At 41.5% G+C, this 21,815-nt stretch overlaps 2 protein-coding genes across 2 annotated transcripts in view; both read right to left on the bottom strand.

Moving 5' to 3' along the window:
• plcg1 (phospholipase C, gamma 1) overlaps positions 1-1,539 on the bottom strand; it is a gene marked incomplete at its 3' end in the record, with an annotated part of 30,654 nt that extends 29,115 nt beyond the window's left edge. The window contains exon 1 of the mRNA XM_079226020.1: positions 1,328-1,539. The remainder of the gene's footprint in view (positions 1-1,327) is intronic.
• A 2,241-nt stretch (positions 1,540-3,780) lies between these two features.
• On the bottom strand, positions 3,781-21,720 carry top1b (DNA topoisomerase Ib; the record flags this gene model as incomplete). Its single annotated transcript, XM_079226023.1, has 21 exons — positions 3,781-3,883; positions 5,030-5,179; positions 6,108-6,202; positions 6,297-6,424; positions 7,601-7,715; positions 7,801-7,869; positions 8,832-9,017; positions 10,203-10,346; positions 10,485-10,629; positions 12,613-12,800; positions 13,504-13,626; positions 13,711-13,832; positions 14,625-14,740; positions 15,332-15,417; positions 15,510-15,600; positions 16,738-16,842; positions 16,937-16,992; positions 17,724-17,838; positions 19,782-19,872; positions 21,348-21,372; positions 21,688-21,720. 21 exons carry the CDS (start codon positions 21,718-21,720, stop codon positions 3,781-3,783), a joined length of 2,286 nt encoding a protein of 761 aa, XP_079082149.1.
• Positions 21,721-21,815: the final 95 nt, after the last annotated feature.

The raw sequence follows: 21,815 nt of genomic DNA, 5'->3' as shown, positions 1-21,815 counted from the left end.
ACAAACACACACACACACGATCACACGATCTCGCACACACACAATCACACACACACACGTCTCACACACACACGATCACACGATCTCGCACACACACAAACGTCTCACACACACACACACTCGATCACTTGTACATGTTTATCTTCCTGCAGACGTGACGTCAACAATAGTTTCTGTTTCTCTAAGATCTGATCGGCCTCATCTTCCCGTTTTAAACACATATTTTGTTCGACTAGTTTATTTACGCTACACATTATGTGATGACATCATAAAGCCTGAAACATTTATAAATCATTTTAGTATTCAGTCTACTTCAAATGAAGTAACGACTAAAAGAAAAGGGAAACGGTAGCGATATTTTACACAAATACCTGAACGCTACATGAATAAAATACTGTCATTGTCTGCTTTGATTATGGACGTAACATTTTGAATATTGTATTTTGCACTAATATGAACATCTTTCATGTCAAGTGTGTGACACAACACATTCTACATATTGTAGAAAAGCTCTATCAAAATAATAGTCTTCGTCGGCATGCAGAAAGAGATCAAAGGGATCCCGTTTCCTCTCATGTGATGTATTGATCTGTCTCCATGGGGTCGAGTTTCTCTCTGGATCGAGTCCCACTGCTCAGCCCAGCAGGAGCACAGCTATTAGTTATGAGGAGCACGGTGCAACAATAAACATAGATATAATAAGATAATAGTGCAATAACAGATCAATATGGTAAACAAACATAACAGTACTTCAAGTACAATTATATATATTATAAAATAAAAAGCATATTTTCATAAGAAAAGATGAGCAAGGTGTTGAAGGAAAGTGTCATCATTACAGTAATTAAATAAATGACCTTTAACACGTCTGGAAAAGAAGAAGCACGTGATTATTATTATGTATTACCTTTAAATCTAGCAGCAGGGAAGCTTTAATCTGATTTATTTATTTATTTATTATTATGATGTACTGCCAACAGGCCTGTAACCTGCTGCCTGTTCATCCCACGGTAAAAACAAAAACACAAAGTTTAAGAGGCGTCAGGTTCTCGGATAACAAGCTAACCTGGCTGTGTTTCTACGGGGAGGACGCAGGGCCACGCCGGGCCGGGACGGGGGAAAAGCAAGAATCAAGAGCTGTTTTGGGGGGTTTAACTCCCGATAAAGATTGAAAGGGGGGTAAAAAGCCCAGGTAGCAGAAGCTATACCGCCCTATTGTCCCCTCCGGATTAATTTGGCTTATTTTGCGGAGAGAGAAAATCAACATGAAAAGCCAAACAAGCCGTCGCCAGTGCGTGTGTGGCCGGGCTGGAGTTACCTTACCTACCGCCGCAATGTCGGCCCGACCGCACATCTCCAGCGGCTGCTCCTCTTCTCCGCTCCCGCTCCCTCTCGGTTGTTTTTCCCCTTCTTCTCCTTGTTCACCCTCTCTTTTCAACACCCCCTGTGTTTTTGTTTTGTTTTCTTTATCCCCTCCGTCTCTCTGACGTGATTTTTATATCATCGCTGGGTCCTGGAAAAACGCTGCGGTCCCGACGACAACAATCCCCGTTTCCTCCGCTGCCCTGTGGCCGTCCATGGAGCGAGGCAGGCGGGCGAGAGCCGTGGTGAGACTACGTAAGTTAGTCCGCTCTCAAATCCAGCGAGCGGAGGCCCGTCCTCCCCACCTGGCTTCCGCTGCACCTTTTCACAATAAAACTCGAAACATGAATCACTTGTTGCACTGTGTTTTTTTATTTTTATTTATGTGTGGAGGAGACGCTGATGGTGATGGGAACGAAACGGAAAGTTACAAAGGACTTTTATTTAATTTTGATTTTTTTTAGATACTTCAATTGTGTGTTTTCATTTTCTGGTGTTTAAAGGAAAGTGTCGCATTTATTTCGGAAGCAATTGGATATAATATTAACATGTACATTTTATTTAAATGTAAAATAAGCATCGTTGAGTTTTCGTTACTTTAGAATGAGCCGTTTTTCTAAAAGCCGGAAATGAGTTAGCGTTTTTGCACTTCCGGTTCCACAGTCTCCAAACCAACGTTTTTTTTGGTAAAATGCAGTAAATCATTTCTGTAGTTTACATAAGCTTGATATAGATATTTTTACCTTTTTTATACGATATAAAATATCTCAGTAAAAACCCCTCTCGTGGATTTTTACGTTTTTACGTGTCTTAAAAAAAAAAAGACTACAAAACGTCATCACGCCACTTAGTACGCAGCCGCTCTTGTGCAACCGTTGTGTAGTTCTTTATATAAATGTATATATATATATATATATATATATATATATATATATATATATATATATATATATATATATATATATATATATATATATATTCCTTGGGTTGACCTTCACAATACGTCACCCCTTACCTTTAAGCATTTATTTTATTTATTTGGGCACAACTACCCTACTTCCGGTCTCCCGCAGCTCTCCCGGCAGCTTGACGCAGCTGTTAGCGGCCTCTTAAAGACGCAGACCTGCTGGTGCTTCATAATTATCCTGAACACAACACGTATCACAACTTGTGACGTTAACATGAAACTGTCATTGTTTGCCTGCAACTATTACGTTGCTATATTAAAAAATGGCCCCGAGTTGTTGGTTTTGTTGTAAGACTTCTTTTCTTTCCACAAAAACAATGATATCATTTATCTAAACGGGGATGAAATAAATCACTAGTAATTGGACTATGACCTCTCAGCTGATTACATCTCTGATGGGGTCATGTTTCTCTTTATGTACTCAGTTTATAACCCCTTTTTTTCCACACACATATAATAAATCAATTAAAAATAGAAAAAGGGAAAGGTTGATGTTTTATTCTGAAAACTACAAAGCTCAAAACAACAAGCATCCAACCAATCCAGAGTCGCGTGATAAATGATCAAATAGCACACAAATATTAATGACAAAAGTTATAATATCCATTCACATCACGGCGATACAAACGGCAAACGACAATGAAAGAGCTGTGATCTTTTTTTTTGTTTGTTTGTTTTTGGCAAAAGAATCCCCATCCCTCTTAGAAAACATCTGTCTGAAGGAACAGTCTCTCTCTGAGGATCGTTACGATTGTAAAACTGTGGACACACACACACACACACACACACACTCACACACACGCACTTGTTTGCATATAAGCAATGAAGAGCCTCTCGTTGGCGATGCATACAGCACACATTTATATAAAACGCTGAATCATAGTGACTTAAAAATGACAAAAACATATGTACATCCCTGAAATAAACTGCAAACTAAATGGAAAGAGAAGAGGACATTCTGTGTGCTAATAGTTACATGAACGTAGTGCTGGAGGGGACTTCTCCACACGCCGGTCGCTTTTATTGGACCGATCTTTCACACAATTCCACAAATTGAAATGCGTCCGACGACGTCTGACGTTGTCCCCCCTCCTCTGTACAAACATGGATTAATTCATTATTCTATGAGAATATAGAATGTCTCAGCAAAGTCTGATGGCTTAAACCGGTTCAGTCCAGTCGTGTCTGACGAGAGAGAGATGACACCAATGTGTTCGTAGGCGCCTCCATCCTGGCAGAAAGCTGCGGCTACATCCCCCTGGTTCCTCTGGTCCGGTGTGTATATACATACATATATATACAATATATATATGTACACAGAACAGCTATTTAACCGTGGCCTCAGCTCCAGCAGCTCTCACACGGTGGAATCCTTTGACATCGACTACACAAACCTCTACAATCAAAAGGCGTGTTTTAAAATAAATAAAAAGATAAAAAGCTGGAGGTGTTTAAAACTCGTAGTCCTGCTCGGTCATGTCGATCGCCCAGGCAAACTTCTCCCTCTGGGTCTTGTTGTAGATCTTCTCGATGGGAACGGCCCACTTCTTGCACCTGGAGGACGGAGGACACACCGGTTCAGATCGAATAATACTAATAACACTAATCATCCGCTCACTGTTCACGAGGTAGGATACTGCTATATTTATATATTAGTGTAACAGCCAGAAGAAGTAGAAACACTCATAAACTATAACCTACTACTACTTTATTGTCTTTGGAGATGACCTGTAAAGTAACATCATGAAGAAACAAAGGTTTAATATCCTGTAAACTGTTTGATTTGGCTGCAAAATATTTACTCAAATGTGCATTTTTAAAACTTCCTGTTTCTAAAGTTTCTACAAAAACAAATTGGCCTTCTTTGAATAATCTCTAGAAATGTAAACTGTGTTTTTATCAGAATGAATAATATAAAAATAAATATAGTTGTGCATGTGTGTGTGTGTGTGTGTGTGTGTGTGTGTGTGTGTGTGTGTGTGTGTGTGTGTGTGTGTGTGTGTGTGTGTGTGTGTGTGTGTGTGTGTGTGTTGAGAGAGCTGCTGTTTACGTTCATAAAGGACGAGTTCTGTGACGTCGGCAAGATGCATTTTGGGAACAAGAAAATGACAATAGCTATATATTTCGCTGATATCGCTTTGGTGCACACACACACACACACACACACACACACACACACACACACACGGTTCCCATGTCCCGCCCTACAAGCGGGGGACCCCCGTCTCTTAGCGCCTCACAATCAGGGCAAAACCACGGAGCATTCCTGAAGCCATTGTGCTGGAGGAGGAGGAGGAGGAGGAGGAGGAGGAGGAGGAAGAGGAGGAGGATGAGGATGAGGAGGAGGAAGAGGAGGAGGAGGAGGAGGAGGAGAAAGAGGAGGAGGAGGCTCTCCGTAAATAGCCGGGCTCTCCATTCAGCCGCAGACAGCCTCCTCATTGACTTCCCACATGGAGGAAGGAGCGCTGCTCCCTGGCTTTCAGAAACAAACCCCATTGTTCCTCGCGCTCACACGCTTTTCTTCCTCTGATTTTCCTCCTGCAGCCGTCAGCTTTGCTTTTTTTTATTGCTCGTGCTGCTCCTTTTCCTACAATGCAAGAGCATTTCCTGCCTTTCTGCCACCGAGGTCCCTCCCTTACTCGTGTTCGTGTCACAGCACCAGCTGTCATGTGATAGGTAGCAGTGAGTGGAAGGCAGTACCATGCCACGGAGATGCGTGGGTCCAGGTAGTTGAGCTTGGAGGTTCCCAGAGCGATCTGCTTGTTCTCCTCTCTGTCCGTGGCCTGAACCTGGAGCTTCATCAGCTGCTCCTCGATCCTCTGGACGGCTTTACGCTTCACCTCCACGGCCCTGGGAGACGGAGGGAGGAAGACAGGTGAATAGAGGACGGGAGACAAAGACACGGATGGAGGGAGGATCATAGAGATGGAGGGAACAACACACTTCCTTAATATTATGAATCGGATACAACTAATGCTTTGTTTCCACCAGACGAGTGAAGCCAAAGCTTCATGTGTTAAAGCTGCATTCTTTCTCCTGACCACCAGGAGGCGACTCCTCTGGTTGTATAGAAGTGTATGCTTCATGTGTTAAAGCTGCATTCTCTCTCCTGACCACCAGGGGGCGACTCCTCTGGTTGTATAGAAGTCTATGCTTCATGTGTTAAAGCTGCATTCTCTCTCCTGACCACCAGGGGGCGACTCCTCTGGTTGTATAGAAGTCTATGCTTCATGTGTAAAAGCTGCATTCTCTCTAATGTCCATCAGGGGGTGACTCCTCTGGTTGTATAGAAGTAAATGCTTCATGTGTTAAAGCTGCATTCTCTGGAGTGACCACCAGGAGGAGACTCCTCTGGTTGTATAGAAGTGTATGCTTCATGTGTTAAAGCTGCATTCTCTCTACTGACCACCAGGGGCGACTCCTCTGGTTGTATAGAAGTCTATGCTTCATGTGTTAAAGCTGCATTCTCTCTCCTGACCACCAGGGTGCGACTCCTCTGGTTGTATAGAAGTCTATATAAATGACTCTACTTCTCTTGATGTATTCCCTCAGTAAACATTGTAAACATGAGTTTATGTCTCAATCTCTAGTTTCAAGTCTTCTTCAATACAGCATGATGTTCATTTAGTAAATTATGGTCATTTAGAGTCAAACAGACCATAAAGCAGGGGATGCTTTAGGGGCGGGGCTACAAGGTGATTGACAGGTCACCACCACCAGAGACCTATACAATGTCTCTACGTCCCTCCTCCTTAGTACACATATCGTCTCTTCTTACTTTTTGCTCCTGTCATCGTGGGACGCCTTGTGTTCGGCCTTGGCGGCCTTCAGCTGCTTCCTGGCTGCCGACAGCTGGTTCTGTTTCTCGTCGATCTGCAATCACAACGAGCGGCGGCCGAGTGAAGTCGATGATCCGTCATGATGACGACAAAACCCAGAGAGAGTCGGACACATGCGGGTTCTTTACCTTGGTCTGAAGGTTCTGCATGGACTTCTCGAAGGTCTTGGGCGGAGCTCTCTGGTGGTTACAGAGGATGGCCACCGCCCGGTTGGCTCGGTTGTAAGACAGGACTTTAGCCGGGAGGCTGTCGTCAGCTGGAGACCCAACAAGTACACAACAAGGGGGAGGAGGAGGTCACAATGATTAACCCAGAGAAAAACAACCTATTTTTAGGCCCTTTCCTCGAAAATCTGCGTACCCAAACTAAAAAGGGTGTTTCTCTGCAACCACTAGGGCTATTTGAATAATGTTGGTGTTATAATAAAAGGTACACATATGAGATGTTGTTCAGATGTGTAAATATCAGTCTACATGTTACTGGTTAAGAGTAAATGACACACACAGGGTTCATACACATTTTGACCAATGAATTTGCATGACTTTTCCATGACTTGTAACCACATTTCCATGGCTTTTAACCAAATTTCTATATCTTTTCCATGACTTTTAACCAAATGTCCATGACTTTTAACCAAATTGCCATGACTTTTAACTACATTTCTATGACTTAACCAAATTTCCATGACTTTTAACCAAATTTCCATGACTTTTAACCAAATTTCCATGACTTTTCCATGACTTTTAACCAAATTGCCATGACTTGTAACCACATTTCCATGACTTTAAACCAAATTTCCATGACTTTTAACCAAATTTCTATGACTTAACCACATTTCCATGACTTTTAACCAAATTGCCATGACTTGCCATTTCCATCACAAAAAATGTGTATGAATCCTGATTTCCATGACTTTAAACCAAATGTCCATGACCAAACATCTTGTGAAATCTGGGTGTAAACAGTAAAAAGTGAGTAAATGTAGTATTTAAACTAACAATGACAACACAAAGCATACAGTAAACCTTAAATGACACAAATGAATGAGACAATAGTTTGATTAAAAGAATAAACATTTATATAGATGCCTGTATGTATGCCTGCTTATATTCTGAGCATCTTTCTTTTAAAAGCATGACACATCATGAACACATGAATATAACACATTTCCATGACTTTTACAAGACTATTGGGATTACATTTTTTTCAAGGACTTGTCCAGGCCTGGAAATAACCATTTTAAAATTCCATGACATTTCCGATTTTCAGATATGTATATATAAATATATATAACACATAATGAATCAGAACCTCGGCGTACGCAGCAGCGGCGTGTGCAGACTTCTATACAACCAGCGGTGGCGCGTGCAGACTTCTATACAACCAGCGGCGGCGCGTGCAGACTTCTATACAACCAGCGGCGGCTACTCACGGCAGGCAAGCTCCTTGAGCTGCTGCTGCAGCGTGATGGAGGCGTTGTAGGTGCGGAACACTTTGGCGGTCAGGCCGTCCATCAGCTCCTGCAGGTGCTTGTTCAGGATGGAAGTCTGCGGGAGAGGAGAAGGTTGTTGGTTCACACGTCACTTTGGACTGGAACTTCGGAGGCGGATTCTCACGCGTGTGCTTTCTTACATTCAGTCTGTCGAAGAGGTCGTCTTCAGGCTGCTTGTTCTCCAGGAACAGCTGCAGGTTCTTAAACACCTGGCAGGGAAAAAACAGCGAAGATTCATTAATATCTCACGCACGAATGTGTGTGTGTGTGTGTGTGTGTGTGTGTGTGTGTGTGTGTGTGTGTGTATGTGTGTGTGTGTGTGTGTGTATGTATGTAAGTATGTATGTGTGTGTGTATGTATGTATGTATGTATGTATGTATGTATGTGTGTGTGTATGTCTGTGTGTGTGTGTGTGTGTTCGTGTGCCTGTGTGTCTGTATCTGTGTGTGTGTATTTGTGTGTCTATGTCTGTGTGTGTGTGTGTCTATGTCTGTCTGTGTGTGTGTGTGTGTGTCTATGTCTGTGTGTGTGTGTCTATATCTGTGTGTGTGTGTGTCTATGTCTGTGTGTGTGTGTGTCTATGTCTGTGTGTGTGTGTCTATATCTGTGTGTGTGTCTATGTCTGTGTGTGTATGTGTGTATGTCTGTCTGTGTGCGTGTGTCTATGTCTGTGTGTGTGTGTCTATATCTGTGTGTGTGTCTATGTCTGTGTGTGTGTGTGTGTCTATGTCTGTGTGTGTATGTCTGTGTGTATGTCTGTGTGTATATGTGTGTGTGTGTGTGCGTGTGTCTATGTCTGTGTGTATGTGTGTGTGTGTGTGTGTGAGTGTGAGAGACAGATATGTGAATGAAGTGTTAATGAGATAAGAAGTTGAGGATGTTTGCACAGACAGGTGATCGGGTACTAAAAGCTCTCCGTCAGCGCCTCGGGTGGTCTGTTTCCTGCTGTTACCAGACACACACACACACACACATGCACACACACACACACACACACACACACACACACACACACACTCACACACACACACACACACACATGGACACACGCACACACACAAATATACACAGACATACACACACACACATAAACACACATACACACACACACACACACACACACACACACACACACACACACACGGTCTCTCTCTCCCCGGCCGTTCTCACCCTCTTCTCCACGGGGATCTTGTTGTAGTAGCGGATGGAGTCTTTTCCCAGGAAGTCGAACTCCACCACGTACTCCTGGTCGTCCATCTTGGGGTACAGCTTGATGTGCTCCACCCGCAGCGAGCAGCAGCCCACGGTGTCCGCCGTCTCGCCCTCCTCCTTCTCGTTACCCGCTCGCAGTGCCAGCTACAGGAGCGACACGATCATCAGGAGTTAAACGCTTTCTGCAGGATTTGTTCTCCTCACTTGTTTTTAACCTGCAGTAAAAGCCCCTGTGGTTAAAGTTTGGCGCCATCTAGCGGCGAACTCGCAGATTGCAACCAACTGAAACTTCTCCCGTGTGCCAAGCGAGATTATACACTAAAGAAAACATAGTTATTAAAGGAACCTACTAATTTAATTTAGTATGTTTTGTTTCTGCAACCTCACCGCTAGATGGCGCCACATCCTACACACTGCACCTTTAATATTATACTCTATTTCTTCCATTTGTTTTGCAACCAATGAACGGTAGTTACCATTTTTAGAATGCAGAAGAGTGAAGTAGTGTCGGCGTATACGTCTCTGTTAGTGGTAGAGACCTGTCAATCACCTTGTAGTCCCGCCCCTAGATCATCCCCTGCTTTATGGTCTGTTGACTCTAAATGACCATAATTTACTAAATGAACATCATGCTGTATTGAAGAAGACTTGAAACTAGAGATTGAGACATGAACTCATGTTTACAATGTTTACTGAGGGAATACATCAAGAGAAGTAGAGTCATTTATATAGACTTCTATACAACCAGAGGAGTCGCCCCCTGGTGGTCAGTAGAGAGAATGCAGCTTTAACACATGAAGCATAGACTTCTATACAACCAGAGGAGTCGCCCCCTGGTGGTCAGGAGAGAGAATGCAGCTTTAACACATGAAGTATAGACTTCTATACAACCAGAGGAGTCACCCCCTGGTGGTCAGGAGAGAGAATGCAGCTTTAACACATGAAGCATAGACTTCTATACAACCAAAGGAGTCACCACTGGTGGTCAGGAGAGAGAATGCAGCTTTAACACATGAAGCATAGACTTCTATACAACCAGAGGAGTCGCCCCTGGTGGTCAGGAGAGAGAATGCAGCTTTAACACATGAAGCATAGACTTCTATACAACCAGAGGAGTCGCCCCCTGGTGGTCAGGAGAGAGAATGCAGCTTTAACACATGAAGCATAGGCTTCCCTTGGTTAAATATAACTTTTTAGCATTTACAAGTTGAAATGTAATCAGACGTGTTTCTACTTTAAATGTCGCCACATATGATGATATGATGGCGTTGCCAATAAATCTGGTTGTTTTTTGTGAACACATCATGACCGTCTTCCCGTGTTTCTCACCTTGTCTATGAAGTACAGCGCCACAGCTCTCTGCCGGATCCTCATCTCTTTCGACTTCCAGTCGTCTCGATACTGAGTACGGAGACGATCCACACACTTCTTCAACCGACGAGCAGTCTCATATTTCTGCCAGTCCTTCTCCCCCTGCACACACACACACACACACACACACACACACACACACACACACACAGTTCATTCAAGGGAAAACGGATCCTTTTTGGTTTCCATCAACTAGTGAGATATTTACACTCCGGATTAAGCCAGGAAGCCGAGCGGTACCTTGATCCTGGAGCTTGGATTCAACATGATGTACTTGATGGATCCCTGGATGTTCTCCGTCCAGGAAGCCAGCCAGGTCACCTTGTTGTCGTGGCGAAGCTCCTTCCACTTCGTCCCCGGGGGAGGTTTCGGCTGCTTGGAGTCCCTGCAGAACAGAGGAAGGAAATGTACGTTATTTCTGCTGTGAGGTCGGGCATTTTAACTCTTTGAGCCCTAATATTCCCTTTTATATCAGGTCACAAGGTACAAATCAAGAAAAAAACATGGTATGAATCAAATTAAACATAAAAATATGGGCTACAATAATATATAATCCCCATGTACAACGTCTAAACACAACTCAAACAATAAATAGGATTAGGGTTTAGGGTTAGTGCTTGAAGGGCTCTCATGGAAGTCTATGGGGATCCAGCCACCGCAAGGTAGCCGGTTCGATCCCCATAGTTCTCAAGTCGAAGTGTCCTTGAGCAAGACGCTGGTCCTTAATTACTAAGGATGGGTTGAATGCAGAGATCATTTAATAATAAAGATAATCCTGATCTGTTACGTTTGTGGACAACCGCTTTGAAAGATTTGCTGAATAATTTTTTTTTCAGGGTGACCAAAAATGTTTAAATTGAACTTTCTTGAAGTGAAAACACACTAAAGGGTTAAAGTTGTGAGACGAAAACACGGACGACTCCCAGACGGGACAGACGGCGTGGCGGCGACCCGACAACCCGGCTTCTCTTTACCGCTGGAATAAATCTTTCTTTCTTTTCATCTTGATTGACATGATATTGTTATAGCCTGAGCTGTGGGACAATAGTGTGCACAGACATGTCGACTTGTCCTCCCTGGGTCGTGTTATTGTTCTCACACACACACACACACACACACACACACACACACACACACACACACATAATTACTTCCACAAGAACACATTTCACATGTTCTGTTTTCAAAGCACACATGTTCACACACACATGACACTCATAATTCACACACTGTTCCCACAATGTAACCGTCATGTGACCTCACCTGCAGTGGCTCGACAGCGCCACCTTGTGGTCAGAACTCAGTACTCGACACACTGACAACATTAATTATGTATCTGTGGTTGTTCTCTTTTTTATTCTAATTTAACACATTTTATTACATATAAAAAATTAAAATTGAATTAATCTTGAATTGCAGCATTTTTTTATCATGTACTAATACTTCTATACATCTATAAGTCCTTAATACTTCATTTACAAATGGGGAATCCATCATTTATAAAGTATGAAAACCCAAGTTTATTAATCAAGAATGAAACATTTATAACTGAATTGCATACTAATAACCTTTATAAATGATGAATTCAGTGTTTATTCATGCTTTACTAATGCTAAATAGTGTGTACTTATTATAAAGTGTTACCAACTATTGTAATCCTGCTTTAAACCCAGTCAGACAAAGACGACTTTGTGTATTTTACACTTTTATTGTGTTATTTCTTTACCTCCACATTCATTTTTGTTTGTTTTTGTTCATGCAGTCGATTCCGTCTGAAACCAGGTTTGTAAAATAGAATCTTAAAGTCATTTTTATTTATTTTTAATACATATTTTCTCTCGTTACAGACTTTACAAACTGTGAGGTCAAGTATCCAGTAAAACTATGTAAAACAAATGGATGATAAAAGGCAAAAGGGGCAACGCCATCTATCGGAGGTTAGAGCGCTGATAGCAAGATATTGTCGTCATAGAAAGATTGTGAAAAAGCGCTCAGAGAGTTTTTATTTATTTTATATTTTCTGCCAGAAACAAGGGGTGGGAATCACCAGAGGTCCCATGATATGATATTATCACGATACTTAAGTCCCGATATGATATTATCACGATACAGCGATATTATCACGATACAGCGATGTATTGAGTATTGCGATGTATTGCGATATATTACCTTTTTTCAACCGCAAATTGTCCCCAAAGGAAAACTGTTGTCAACATATTTGATCATCATATTTTTCTAGGACCAAAAAGTTTAAAATGTATATATTAAAATATTGATACTTGGCTTCTGTGTATCGAAACAATATCGCCACGCAAAAAACCGCGATACTATGCTGTATCGATTTCCGCGTGACGGACAGGTGACCCACTTGCTGCAGTTGATGATGATGTCCTCGGGCCGGATGCGGCGCTTCAGCATGCCCATCTTCGGGTGATCCCCTCGGCCCCGGAACAGACCCGGCGGCTCGATGCGGAAGTTCCCGATCCTCTCCTTGTGGCTGTCCATGATGCAGAAGCCGTACTCCTGCAGGAGTCTCTCGTTCTCCTCTCTGTTTTTCTGCAAAGAGAAAGAACAATGAAATCTATGGAAGCCTGTTTACGACACAAAAAAAAATCCTTCTTTTTTTCTTCATAGGAAGTGTTTTTGGGTTGATCGTCACCTCGTCACTGTTGTCACGGCAAGTTAATAAACCACCAGGTATAATACACCTGGTTAATAAACAAACAGGTATAATAAACCTATGAAAGTCGAAATTATGAGATAGTTATGATTATGAGATAATAAAGTCGAAATTATGAGATAGAAAGTCATAATCATGAGTCAAAATTTTAAGATAATAAAGTCAAAATAATGAGATAATAAAGTCAAAATTATGAGAAAGTTGAAATTATGAGATATATAATCATAATTATGAAATAATAAAGTCATAATTATGAGATAATAAAGTCCAAATTATGAGAAAGTTGAAATTATGAGATATAAAATCATAATTATGAGATTATAAAGTCATAATTATGAGATAATAAAGTCCAAATTATGAGATAATAAAGTCCAAATTATGAGAAAGTTGAAATTATGAGATAGAAAATCATAATTATGAGATAATAAAGTCAAAATTATGAGATAATAAAGTCATAAATATGAGATAATAAAGTCAAAATTATGAGAAAGTTGAAATTATGATTTCATAATTTTGAGCAGAAACGGGCTTCCAAAGTAACATCTCGATAGGCGGTTTAATGTCCGGTGGCCGCCTTACCAGTTTCTCTCCTTTCGACATCTGTTTCCGAGCTTCCGATTGGGCCTTGAAGTACTCGCTCATCTCACCGAAGTTGCACTTGTTCAGGTCGGTGAGCTTTGATTTCTCCTCTGGCGTCATTTCCTAAAAAATACAAGGTGTAGAGAAGACATGTGTCATATAACTAGCACCCAAATACTTCACGCCTGCTGTCGGTCGCCTCCTCACCTTCTTCCAGTCCTTGAAGAAGTTCTTCCTGAAGATGTCCTTGGTGGTGTACTCGTGATCCAGCATCTTGGCAAAAAAGGTAGCGACCTCCTCGGCAGGAGCGTTCAGCTTCATGGGCTTTCCTACAAATACAGACAGAAAATCACATTGTAGTCATTACTATTAACCCTGAAGAGATCTTTAGGTAGATGAATAGGTCGATGGATTTCAGATGCAGCTCAGTTTGGTGACTCCTCTGGTTGTATAGAAGTATAGCTTCATGTGTTAAAGCTACATTATCTCTCCTGACCACCAGGGGGCGACTCCTCTGGTTGTATAGAAGTAAATGCTTCATGTGTTAAAGCTGCATTATCTCTACTGACCACCAGGGGGAGACTCCTCTGGTTGTATAGAAGTATATGCTTCATGTGTTAAAGCTGCATTCTCTCTCCTGACCACCAGGGGGTGATTCCTCTGGTTGTATAGAAGTAAATGCTTCATGTGTTAAAGCTACATTATCTCTCCTGACCACCAGGGGGCGACTCCTCTGGTTGTATAGAAGTAAATGCTTCATGTGTTAACACTGCATTCTCTCTCCTGACCACCAGGGGGCGACTCCTCTGGTTGTATAGAAGTCTATGATCCATGTGTTAAAGCTGCATTCTCTCTCCTGACCACCAGGGGGCGACTCCTCTGGTTGTATAGAAGTCTATATAAATGACTCTACTTCTCTTGATGTATTCCCTCAGTAAACATTGTAAACATGAGTTTATGTCTCAATCTCTAGTTTCAAGTCTTCTTCAATACAGCATGATGTTCATTTAGTAAATTATGGTCATTTAGAGTCAAACAGACGACTACCGCCACTTCTTCTATACAGCCTAAAGTTAATACCAATATAGTATATTAATAATATATACATATAACGGACTCACCGTCATAGTAAAACTTGACTTTGTCCGGCATGGCTTCGTACGGCGGTGCAAACACTGGACCTTTGTGCTCAAGGAAGCGCCATTTGGATCCGTCGGTGGATCGTTCCTCCTCCCACCTGACGGCATCGAAACACAACCCATGAGGGAGGAGACGAGGAGACGAGGAGACGAGGAGACGAGAACATGGCGTCCCTACTTCTCACCTAACTGTGGCTGCTGTGTAATTTTCTGAAGAAAAGGAACAATTTGCTGAGGAAACTACTCGATAGACCCCCGATAAACGATGTAACTCCTCCCCCTTTCGGCTGAATAGTTATAGTACATTTTAATTTAATGTGCAATACTATTTTCATTGATCTATTTGTAATATAACTTCCTTCCTTCTTCTTTTTCAATATCATTGACAATTTCACTTGAATATTATGCTCAATAATACTTGTTTATTTTAGTTTCCATGAATTAGTTTCCATATATTTTTTATTTCTATTTACTTTACTCTTATTTCTGTTGTATTCTATTTTGTAAAGGTGTCAGTAGAAATGGTTTTACACGTATTAATTGTTATTCTATTGTTCAGATATGTTTTTATTTTTAGTCTGTTTTTTTTTATGTTATTCTTTTGTTGTGAAATTAAATCTAATGAAAATTTCCTTCGGGATAAATAAAGTTCTATTTCATCTCATCTTCGTCCCCGAACATTATCTCACCATTTCCACTTCTCCTCTTCCTCTTTTTTGGCTTTCTTTCCGTCCGTGGCCTTTTTGTCTTTTGTCTTGTTTTTGGGCTTGATGTCCTTAAAAAAAAAGTTTAAAAAAAGGACAGAATAAATCTGGAGACGTGGACGAGGACGTCATCAACTAAAAACACTAATGAAACGTAACGAACCTCATCCTCCTCGTCGTCCTCGTACTCGTGTTTCCTCTTCTTGGCCTTTTTCTCGTGCTCCGTCTTTATCTTTTTGGGCTTGTATTCTGACCTGTAAACAAGCGCACCGATTGGTCGAACAGGCCACAGAACAGGAGGCGTGAAAACACTTGAAAACCCACCTATTTTTAGGCCTCAAACTAAAAATGCATACCCAAACTAAAAAGGGTGCATCTCTGCAACCACTAGGGCTATTTGAATAATGTTGGTTATAATAAAAGGTACACATGTGAGATTTAGTTCAGATGTGTAAATATCAGTCTATATGCTACTGGTTAATAGTAAATGAAGATGACACACAGCAAAAATTAAAAGGTTTCAGGTCCACCTAGAAAACAATCACTTTCAGGATGATTATTTCTTTGAAATGATGCAGCTGTAAGGTCCAACTCTAACCCAAATCATAGCTCAATATGTGAACATTCTCTAACCCAAATCATAGCTCAATATGTGAACATTCTCTAACCCAAATCATAGCTCAATATGTGAACATTCTCTAACCCAAATCATAGCTCAATATGTGAACATTCTCTAACCCAAATCATAGCTCAATATGTGAACATTCTCTAACCCAAATCATAACTCAATATGTGAACATTCTCTAACCCAAATCATAACACAATATGTGAACATTCTCTAACCCAAATCATAACTCAATATGTGAACATTCTCTAACCCAAATCATAGCTCAATATGTGAACATTCTCTAACCCAAATCATAACTCAATATGTGAACATTCTCTAACCCAAATCATAGCTCAATATGTGAACATTCTCTAACCCAAATCATAGCTCAATATGTGAACATTCTCTAACCCAAATCATACACAATATGTGAACATTCTCTCTGCAAAGGTTGACTTTGATAAAGTGAAGCAGAACAAAGTTAGAGAGGGTTTAGTACAGAGAAAATTCAGGCAAGGTTACATTGGACCCAAAAGCCCCAATGGGCCCAATGGGTCCGATGGGCCCAATAGCCCCATTGGACCCATTGGGGCCCATTTGGGCTATTTGAATGTTATTTGAATTCCAAGTACCAAACCATATATTTCACTTGTAAATTACTTACAATACATCCAAATACAGCAGTTTTGGGCTATTTTTCATAAAACAAGCTATGATTTACAGTTTTATATAACGATCGCTCAGTCTGATTGGTTTTGAAGTGTTACTCGTGTCGGACACCCACCCGTCAGCGGCGTGCTCTCGCTTGGAGGCCTTCTGGTGTTGGGGAGACGCGTAGAAGCCGTTGTCGTCCTCCGGCTCGCTCTTGACGGCGGCGGGACTTCTTTCTCTACGTCAAACATCGGAGACATCGAAACCGAAGGTTAGCGACGAAAAAAAACACCTCGTGTTCACATCCGACGCGACAACGTGACGCCGTTTACCTGACGTAGCCGTTCTCTTTCTCCTTTTTCGGCTTTTCTAATTGGGGCGATTTGATCTGAGGAAAGAGGAAAGTATGTTAGTCTGTCTTTTGAGAAGTGAAATTGTACGAAACCTTTTAGGTCGATTCTACAAAGCAAAGCTGTTGACCTGAGGAGAAAACAAACATGATATTTAGACACATTTAAACACCGTTGTTTGTTTGTTTGGCTACATCTTTGCACTACTGTTTTGTTATTATTGTATTCAATCTTTTATATATATTGTGCATTTTTATTATTATTCTATTACATTTTCTGTCTATATTGAATATATATTGAAAATGTTCCCCTTGCGGGATTAATAAAGTGTCTGTCTGTCTGTCTGCATCCACACGGTGGGTCAGCTGTCTGTCTGTCTGTCTGTCTCTCTCTCTCTCTCTCTCTCTCTGTCTGTCTGTCTCTCTGTCTGTCTCTATGTCTCTCTCTCTCTCTCTCTCTCTGTCTGTCTGTCTCTCTGTCTGTCTCTATGTCTCTCTCTCTCTCTCTCTCTCTCTGTCTATCTGTCTCTCTGTCTGTCTCTCTGTCTGTCTCTATGTCTCTCTCTCTTTCTCTCTCTCTCTCTCTCTCTCTCTCTCTCTCTCTCTCTCTTTCTCTGTCTGTCTCTCTGTCTGTCTGTCTCTCTGTCTGTCTGTCTCTCTGTCTGTCTCTATGTCTCTCTCTCTTTCTCTCTCTCTCTCTCTCTCTCTCTCTGTCTGTCTGTCTCTCTGTCTGTCTGTCTCTCTGTCTGTCTGTCTCCCCGTTGACTAACCTTCTCTTCTCTCCTCTTCTCTTTGTGTTTTTCTCGGTGCTTGTCTGAGCTGCCGTTGCTGTGCTTCAGCTTCTCTTTGTCCCGATGCTTCTTCTCAGACGGGTCCTTGTGTTCGCTGGGAGGTCAGAGGTCAAAGACAGGAAGGTCAGACACAAAGAGACGTCACTAACAAAAGCATCGAAAAGAAAAACCAACATTGACGATAAGAACGGAAGAGAAACCGTCACCAGCGTCCCTCAAACGCTCGAATCACAAATGTGATGTTGTCCTGATGAAGGTTTCTTCAATCAGCGGAACACTCTGATGATGAAGGGTTCTTCCTGAAGGGATGAGCTCCACCCAGAACTGTTTGCTACTGAAGAACTCTTTTTTTAAAGTGTTCTTTGAGGAACTATGGGTTCCATTAAGAAATGTTTCCATCCCCCGTAAAAAAATCTGGAAAAAAGAGTTCTTCAAGGTTTCTTAAAAGATCCTTAAAGCCTCAAAAACTGAACCAGGATCGTTGTGGGTTGCTCTGCGTCACATCAGCCGGTCCTCATGAGACCCTCAGGAACCTCATGAGACCCACAGGAACCTCATGAGACCCTCAGGAACCTCATGAGACCCACAGGAACCTCATGAGACCCTCAGATTCCCATGGCCCCAGACAAACCTGTTATAACCATATAACATATACAGTAATAATAAAGAGTTCTCAGCAGAACCCCATGGTGAGTTCTATATCAAACCCTTGCACTATTAAAAAGGTTCTAGATGAAACCCGTGGAATATTAAAGGGTTCTCAGTAGAACCCAATGGGTGAGTTCTAGATAAAACTCTTTGAATATTAAAGAGATCTCAGTAGAACCCAATGGGTGAGTTCCATGTCAAACCCTTGGAATATTAAAAAGGTTCTAGATGAAATCCGTGGAATATTAAAAAGGTTCTCAGTAGAACCCAATGGGTGAGTTATAGATGAAACCCTTGGAATATTAAAGAATTCTCAGTAGAACCCAATGGGTGAGTTCTAAATGAAACCCTTAGGATGTAAAGGGGTCCTCAGTAGAACCCAATGGGTGGGTTCCATGTCAAACCCTTGTAATATTAAAGAGTTCTCAGTAGAACCCAATGGGTGAGTTCCATGTCAAACCCTTGTAATATTAAAGAGTTCTCAGTAGAACCCAATGGGTGAGTTCCATGTCAAACCCTTGTAATATTAAAGAGTTCTCAGTAGAACCCAATGGGTGAGTTCCATGTCAAACCCTTGTAATATTAAAGAGTTCTCAGTAGAACCCGATGGGTGAGGTCTAGATAAAACCCTTGTAATATTAAAGAGTTCTCAGTAGAACCCAACGGGTGAGTAATAAATGAAACCCTTGGAATATGAAGGGGTTCTCAGTAGAACCTGGTGTGTGGATTCTAGATGAAATCGTTGGAATATTAAAAGGTTCACAGTATAACCCCTAGGTGGGTTCTAGGTGAAACCTTAAAAATATAAAAGGGTTCCCAATAGAACTTCTGGTGTCTCTTAATCGACAAAAGGAACAAAACACCAAACAAACAGAAATATGTGAAATGAAAACACCACGACAGAAGGTTCTAGATCTAACCCTTCACATTGGGTTCTCTCCCCCAAAAAAAGGATTCTGCTACGAAGACAAGCCAAAGAACCCCCACGGAGTGCACCCCAAGGAGATTCTTTCAGGTCAGAATCTGTTTCCACACAACCTGCAGCTCATAACTGATATGAAGCTCAATAAGAACACGAGACAGAACCGGTACCTGTTCAATAAGAACACGAGACAGAACCGGTACCTGTTCAATGAGAACACGAGGCAGAACCGGTACCTGTTCAATAAGAACACGAGGCAGAACCGGTACCTGTTCAATAAGAACACGAGGCAGAACCGGTACCTGTTCAATGAGAACACGAGGCAGAACCGGTACCTGTTCAATAAGAACACGAGGCAGAACCGGTACCTGTTCAATAAGAACATGAGACAGAACCCGTACCTGTTTAATAAGAACATGAAACAGAACCGGTACCTGTTCAATAAGAACACAAGACAGAACCGGTACCTGTTGCTGTGCTTGAGCTTCTCTCGCTCCTTGTCCTTCTTGTGGTCTTTGTGTCGGTGCTCTTTGTGCTTGTCTTTGTGTTTGTGGACGTCTGCCATAAAGAAAGGAGGAAGAATTACTTCTGCTAAATGTGAATAACACTTTATTACTTCTGCTAAATGTGAATAACACTTTATTACTTCTGCTAAATGTGAATTACACTTTATTACTTCTGCTAAATGTGAATATCTGAGAATCTATTTGGATGTTTTGCTTTTATTTGAGCTGGATAACAGACAGAATTTAAAAATAATACAAATTAACTAATAGATATCAGCGTGAAACTTTCCCAGACAATTATTTATTTTGTATAACAAGTTTTCTGAAATGTTTTAAATATGCAAATGAGGCATCATCTTATGTGGTAATTTTCATACATTTCCAGAACACAAACGTGAACATTGGATAAAAAGAGGTTCAACATTATTGTTTCATGCAGATGACATATTAGAGTCAAAGGTGTTTGACAAAAAGAACTCCAGTAAACAGACAAAGTAGTAAAATAAACACCTGAATGTATTTTTGATGTAAAAAAAAAAAAAAAAAAGGTATAATAAAACTTTGGAAGCCCGTTTCCGCTACAACAAGTCATAAGTCATAATGGGATAATAAAGTTTAAATTATGAGATAATAATAATTATGAGATAATAAAGTCATAATGACAAGATTGTTTTTTTTGTGGTGTCAATGGGCTTCCATATAGCCTGATTAATAAACCACCAGGTATAATACACCTGGTTAATAAAGTATAATAAACCTGATTAATAAAGTATAATAAACATGATTAATAAACTATAATAAACATGATTAATAAAGTATAATAAACATGATTAATAAACCACCAGGTATCATCTGCCACATTAAATAATAAACCAAACCGACTGCTTGGCTTCCCCCATCACGTCACACCAGGTCCCCAATTAAAAAACACATAAATAAAGTGCTCTGAACTTTGAGTAACAGACCCTCTATGATGTGTGCAAAAACATAATAATAATTACTGCTCGATGCATGTGTGATTTTAACAATGTGGTTGAAGTTGTGTTATTCTCATGTGTGCATGCCATCAATAAAGGCCTCCAGCAGAGGAAGAGGTGCAGGGAGGCGATCAACGCCCAGCTCGAGCTCCATGTCTCGGCACAGCTCGGCTCCTCTCCCCCTCCCATCCTCTCCCATCCCCGGCCGCTGCACGCAGAAAAAGAAAATGGCGCAGAGACTAAGTCCTCAGTCCCAATTCGGCCACTTTCGGCTCCAAAATTCGGCCCGAATGCACGCGCGCATCGCCAAACCCGTGCGTGCAAAACGAGCACGACGCCAGGCCTGGTCGGGGCCGCCGGGCGGGTCTCGAACCCGCAGCTCGCAAGTGCGCGTTCCAGACCCTCTTTTTGAACAATAGCCGCAAGAGAGAGGCGGAGAAGGGACTTAGTCTCTGGGACGCCATTTCTCGTCCTTTTAAAACACTAAACTAGGAGACAGGTCGCAGACTAGAGATCAGGAACACAATGAACTCCTCTGCAGAGGACCTACCGCTTCCTTTGGATCCAGAATGCACCTGCGAATCACCAAAAAAGACCATTTTAATATTGCAATTTTGAAAATGCCGGTAAGGTTATTCCAAGTTTCCAGTCGGCACACAGAATGAACCCATGGAAATACATGCATTTTTTTAATTATTTTTTTTCTAGCAACCATAAAATACAAAATACTACACAATAATTCTGAAGTGTCTTTACGAATAGGAACTTCTTTTGCGAGCTAAACCCGTTATTCCTCATAATAATAAAAAAAACACACTCATGTTATTACAAAGGAAACGAGCACAAAGATGATTTTAAATAAATATGAATATTGGACTACAAAGCGGTACCTGCGGGTTTCCGTGCGCGTGGTCTCCGCTCATGGCCGGGTTGTGTGTGTGCAGTGCAGGTGAAGTTATCACAGCAGACAGCTGTTCGGGATGGAGGCTCGGGGAAACCTCTGCCGACGGACTGGAAT

This window comes from Taurulus bubalis (assembly GCF_910589615.1).
Source record: "Taurulus bubalis genome assembly, chromosome: 11".
Classification (NCBI taxonomy): domain Eukaryota; kingdom Metazoa; phylum Chordata; class Actinopteri; order Perciformes; family Cottidae; genus Taurulus; species Taurulus bubalis.
The sequence above is the reverse complement of the archived record's forward strand: the minus strand, read 5'-3'. Positions and strand labels throughout refer to the sequence as shown.